The sequence below is a fragment of the Loxodonta africana genome, chromosome 7 (assembly GCF_030014295.1).
Source record: "Loxodonta africana isolate mLoxAfr1 chromosome 7, mLoxAfr1.hap2, whole genome shotgun sequence".
Lineage (NCBI taxonomy): Eukaryota > Metazoa > Chordata > Mammalia > Proboscidea > Elephantidae > Loxodonta > Loxodonta africana.
This window is the reverse complement of record NC_087348.1, coordinates 132,497,207-132,503,206: the sequence shown is the minus strand read 5'-3', so window position 1 is coordinate 132,503,206 and position 6,000 is coordinate 132,497,207. Positions and strand designations below refer to the sequence as shown.

Below are 6,000 nucleotides of genomic sequence, written 5' to 3'. Positions count from 1 at the left end.
TGGTGTTCAAAGACAGGTCCTTGTATATATGTGAATATAGCATAGATAAAGGCAACCTCATAAGTCCGTGAGGGAAAAGAAGTCTTGGTGAGGTGATGGTGTGGAGAAAATTAGCCCACTATATGGGGAAAAATAAAACTTGATCCCTAGACTCCATCAGTGAGCAACTACAGATGGAGTACAAATGTGAAAGATAAAACTCTAAAATTAATAGAATAAAATGCAGGAAACCATCTTTATTATCTTGGGATGAAGAAAGAATTTTTCAACAAAATCCCCAAAACGCAAGCATCAAAATTAAGTATTTCTAAGAAGAAAACCCTGGTGGCGTAGTGTTTAAGTGCTACGGCTGCTAACCAAGAGGTCAGCAGTTCAAACCCACCAGGTGCTCCTTGGAAACTCTATGGGGCAGTTCTACTCTGTCCTGCAGGGTCACTATGAGTTGGAATCGACTCAACGGCAGTGGGTGTGGGTTTTGTCCCACACAAGGACATTATGAATAAACTTTGAACAGATGACAGATTAGGAAAGGATATTTGGAATGATTGCAACTGACAATACCTAGAACTATGCATCTAGAATATGCAAAAAGCTCCTGCTAATCAACAAGAAAAAAAGAGCAAGTCCAATAAAGAAATTGGCAAAGGATATGAACAAGCCTTTTACAGAAGAGGAAATCCAGAAGGTTAACAAGCATATGAAGAGATACTTAAGTTTATTAGTATTAGTGATGTCAAATAAAACCACAACAAACTATCACTTTCCATCCATAAGGCTGGTGAAAGAAAAGTGGATGATGCCAAGTTTGGTGGAGAAGTATAAATATGTGAAGCCTCATGAACTGATAGTGGGAATTCTGGGGAGCAATTTGACAGTAGTTAGTTGAATTAAATATTATTATTTAAAATTTAAATATTATAGACAAATAATACTTACAATTTAAGTAATGTTAAGTAATAAGCTTCTGTTGATCTGCTCCAGGTTCTAACGGCAATGATCCTATGGTACTACGAATAAATATGGCTCGTACTTAACATTATTAAATTTATTACTAATCATATTCTTTGACCTGGGTATATAACCCCAAGGACATTTTCACGTGTCTCTGGAAAAGGATGCATATCAGAATGTTCATTGTTGTTTTATGAAAAGGGGGTAAATTGGAGACAATCTAGATAAGTAAAATGTAGGGTTTGCATACTGTGGAATACTTTGCAGCCATTATAAATAACAGATTGAATGTATACATAGCAATGTGGATGGATTTTAAGCATAGTTAAATTTAAAAAGAAATAAGTAATAGTACAAGCCGTATAATACAACACCAATTACATGAATTAGAAATACATGCATGCCTTCGTGGCACACTGATTAAGAGCTCAGGCAGTTCGAATCTACCGACTGCTCCTTGGAAACCCTATGGCACAGTTCTAGTCTGTCCTATGGGGCCACTATAAGTCGGAATCAACTTGATGGCAACAGGTTTAGATGCATGCAAAATAATACATATTTTTATAAATGTCTACAAACAGAAAGGTCAACATCAACCAGGTGAAAATAGTTGCCTCGACTGGGATGGTGGATGTGTGATGGGGGTGAGGGGGTATAGGAGAAAGAATAGATATGTAAAACGAGAAGGAAAGTGAATGAGTGAATAAGTGAATAACTGAATGAAGGAATGAATAAAGGAATAAATAAATAAATGAGCAGTCTTTCATAAACCAATGGTGTTAAAATGTCATGGACCGAAGGGGAAGATTAAAGTCCTAATGAAAAGCAAAACTAAAGCCTGGCAGAAGCAATGAAACATAGTAAGCACTCAATAAATATTTGTTGGATGGAGGAAGCAGTGAAGTCTGTGGCGAAGCTTTTTGGCAATTTGAGTCCTTTTGCAGTATGAATCAGTGCTTTTTAATTAATTGTTTTAGGAGTTTTGATTTTGGCTTATCAGATTTTTAAAAAGTGGGAGCACACCTGTATTTGGAGACATTTGGATGGTGTTGACAGACTTTCTTTTCCTGCACGTCTTGACGTATTGCATGAACATGACCACCGTGTCTCTTTTGAACTCTACATGTAGTTTGACTTCTGATTCTGAGTCACAGAAGATGTCTGCCAGGCAAAATCTCTGCCATTTTGATTGAGTCATGATTCCACAATACCTGCCTATATGTGGTCAAAGATATCCAGGGTCTTTGCTGGAAGCACTGGCTTCCTGAACTGGCTTATATCTGGCAGGGTTTATACCTGGCTATAATGGTGGGCTTGTCTACCAAATTTGTTTTTTCTCTGTTACCGTTAAAGGTTTGATTTGTCAGAACACCTCTGGGTTTCTCTCCTTCCTCCTATCTTTCCAGAGGACAGGGGTTTATCCCAGGGGTAACAAGGGAACTAAGAAAAGAGGGACTAATTTTCTCTGGGCTAGGAGTTTTGGTGGACCAGAAATTTTTTCACCAAAAAGATGCGATTTGAGTTGGATCTTAAAAAAGAAAGAGGTGATATTTAGATGGGGAAGTGGGGGAAGTTTCTATTGATCTGATCTAGGTTATAATAGCAATGATCCTATAGTACTACTAATAAATATGGCTGACACTTGGCTTTCACCTTAATGAATGTCTATTAGTATAATTATTTAGAGCTCAGGCTTTGGTCATAAGACCTTAAGTCTAAAACCCAGCCTATCACCTCTTAGCCCTGTGACATTGGGCAAGTTAAACTTCCTAAATGAATATTTGTTTCTCTGGAAAATACAAACAGAAGTTCCCTCACAGAGTTGTTGCTGCGACTAAATTAAATAATGTCTAGAAAGGCTTAACATGGGGCTTGGTGCAGAGTAAGTAAAAAAAAAATAATAATTTTTTTTTAGTTATTATTATTTCAGGAAATCATTATGCTAGGCTTATGGGGAGAGACAAAGATGGGTAAGAAGAAGTTCTTAATTTCATGGAACTTGGAAAGAATAAGACATAACTATGATACGGAACAGCATAAGAAAGGTTAGGGAGGTTATATACGCTCCTCAGAACCCTGTCAGACATTCAGAGAACTGCTTCTTCATTTTATAAACAAGGAAACTGAGACTCAGATGGGTCACATGACTTGTTTAAGGGGTTGTAGCCAGTAAGTGGCAAAGCCTTGCTAGAAACCCACGTCTCCCGCGACTGAGCCAGGCCTAGTGGATGTGCCACTGTTTCCAGTGGGAACTTCTCAGCGCGGCCCAAGGTCTTCTGTGTGACACTACTCCCTGCAAGGCTGTGGCGCTGCCAGCCGCCACCTACAGAACTGGGCCCTCCACATCCCAGGGTTCAGAGGCCTTGGGATGAGGGCTCATAGTTCAGCTTATAGATAGCATTCTCAGCCTTTTGAGCGAGTTGTTTATGCGGACAACATTTCTCCTCAGGGTCTGCCCTCGAACCAACAACCCATTAGAGATGAAAATTCATTACTTCATTAAGTGAGATTTTTTTGAAGGCCGGTTAGTTAAGAGTGAGGCACTGTGAAACAAAGTTGAAACCGCCTTGAGGAACACACAGTCATGTGACAGCTTACCTAAAAATAATGAACAGACAAATGCTCTGGGAGTTGAGAAAAGACAGACTAGTTTTCTCTGAGCTACAAGATTTGGTGGATCAGGAATTTTTTCACCAAAAAGGGGGCATTTGAGCTGGATCTGGAAAAATGAAGAGAAGATGTTCAGGTGAGGAGGTGTGGAAGAGGAATCCAGCAAGAGAAGACAGCAAGATCAAAGGCAGGGAAGTGTATGGATGTTGGGGGGTGCTTGGACATTGGGGATGAGTGGGAGATGAGTCTGGGAAGGTAGGCAAGGGCTAGACCATGAAGGACTTACGTGTCTCCAGCTCTGTGGCTGAAGGGGAGAAATTAAAGGCTTTTTCAGTAGGGAATGGCGCGAGCAGACCTAGTTGTACAAGATCGCTCTGAGGCAGTTTGGAGGGCCAAGCAGTAAGGCCTCAGACCTGCCTTACGTGGTCTTGACCCCAAACTGATTGTGTCACCCCGGTCCATACATGTAGACTTTGGATACACAGTGACAAAAGATTTTTACCTGGGAAGGAGTCTTGTGGCCTAACACCCCATATGCTACCAGGTGGTGGACATACTACTTTTCTTTTGAGAAGTTTCAAGTTAATCGGGATGGGCACTCCTCATACCCCCTCTGAGTAAACAGCTCCGGTTAAAAAGCACTGAGGGAGTTGGGCTCTTTCTCTGGTGTATCAACCATCAGAATCAGTGTTCCCCATATTTAAGCGTGATCAAGGCTGGCCGTTTTGGTGGTGGCTGGTAGTAAGGGGAAGGCTATTGTGTTTCAAAATGAAATAAACAGAAAAGCAATATTAAAAGAGTGAGGAGGTTGTTTACTGAGGCTTGAAGAGACTACAGGTGCTTCCTTCTGTGTTCAGAAGCAGTGACCCCTGGGAATTGCATTTCCCGTTGAGCAGGAGCCCATGGTGGGCTGAGCCCTGCTAACACCCTGGTGGTATGAAACCCTGAACAAGCACCACAGAAAACCCAGTGGTTTCCAGGGGGTCTTTTGAGCTTGTCTTGGTGTGAGCAGGTACAAGATGGGACACACATACTCACACAGTTTACCCTCATGCACACTGCCACATACATACACACGCACACAAGTATCACACCACGCTCTGTGGCCACATCCAAATGGCCACAGGCTTCTATGCCATGTCGTTGTTCAGACCCAGATGGCCGGCTCCGAATATGAAGTGGTCTGTAGCCAGCAGGCTCTGAGGGCGCTCACAGTGGGGTGACGGGCAGTGTCGCTGAAGAGCAAGAGCACCCGTGCCTGCGGTGGGAGGATGTGATGACGCTGTGCCCCCACACAGCGGGAACTTGGGCTTTTAAAAAGCCGAGGAAACATCCTCTGAGCAAGCAGTGGCTACACTGGAGGAAAGCACACCCAGGTCTCACATTAAAGAAGCCAAGCTGTCTGCTTCAAAGAGAAAAGGCAACATCCTGTCACAGACCATGCTCTGGCAAAAACGTAAGTGGTGTGGCCGTGGCTGCTCAGAGCCAAGTGATCATGGGTGAGGGCAGGGAGTTTATCTGTCGGCTTGTAATCCAAGAGATGGTGGTGGCGACGGGGGCAATGAGGGTTGTGGGTTCCAATGCAAAGGGGCAGGAAAGGTGAGGCGGGTGAGAGGGAGCCTGTGGAGAAACCAACCTGTCAGGGGTGATGCTTATTTTCCAGGCTGGGGGTGGGGAACGAACTAGTGTTCCAAGGTGGGACAGCTCATTGCATCTCTGCTTGTGTGTGAATCACTGTGGTGAAGAAAGGGCAGTGTATGATTCACAAAACAAAAGCCAACTGTGATATTGGGTTGGGGCTGGGAGGGGAAAGCCATTCAGCTCTTTACACAAGTGGCTTTATTTTTCTTAAGTAGCTACACTGCAGCCTGTTGTTTCATTCTGTGGGCCTGTTTCCAGTGGAGTTACTTAGCTTTTCTGACAAATGCATGAGATGTTTCTGTGACTACGTGGAGACAAAGTGGAAACTTGGTTTTGTGAAGCACATCTTCACTTGTTTCACCATCTTGTCTCTTGTCCTGCTTGTTCCCATTCTATGGCAAGGGTTGTTTGTCCCAGTGCAATGGGACAGTGAGTTTATCTGTGACCTTGATTCTTATCCCTGGAGTTGGATGGGACAACTGTGAACTTTATTTTCCATTATGTGGGACCAAACAGAGATTTATCAAGACCTGTGTTATTAAGAATTGAAACCATGCAGAGAATATCTATAACATTGCTTTCCTGTGATTACAGTCAATTCAATGGCCTCATGAGAGTGAATCTTAGTAGGGCTCAGTTCTGTACTTCCTCAGTAGAGAAATAATACCAAAACTTTGCATTACCTTCCTTTTAAATGTACTTAGTTCTTTAAAATTCCTTTTAATTCATGCACACCCTACCTCAAGCAAATGTAATATAAGAGAATTAGATAAATTAAAAAGTGTTTATTTAGCTTTT

At 42.3% G+C, this 6,000-nt stretch overlaps 1 protein-coding gene across 3 annotated transcripts in view; it reads left to right on the top strand.

The window, feature by feature from the left end:
• The first annotated feature begins 3,535 nt into the window (after positions 1-3,535).
• The window catches only part of POU2AF1 (POU class 2 homeobox associating factor 1), a 28,703-nt gene continuing 26,238 nt past the window's right edge, over positions 3,536-6,000 (top strand). The window contains exons 1-2 of one of the 3 annotated variants that reach the window (XM_023554778.2): positions 3,540-3,697; positions 4,713-5,017. In XM_023554778.2, the coding sequence (XP_023410546.1) occupies positions 5,002-5,017 (16 nt within the window). In that variant the 5' untranslated portion in view covers positions 3,540-3,697; positions 4,713-5,001. The other 2 variants (XM_023554777.2, XM_010595446.3) reach the window with 2 other exon arrangements.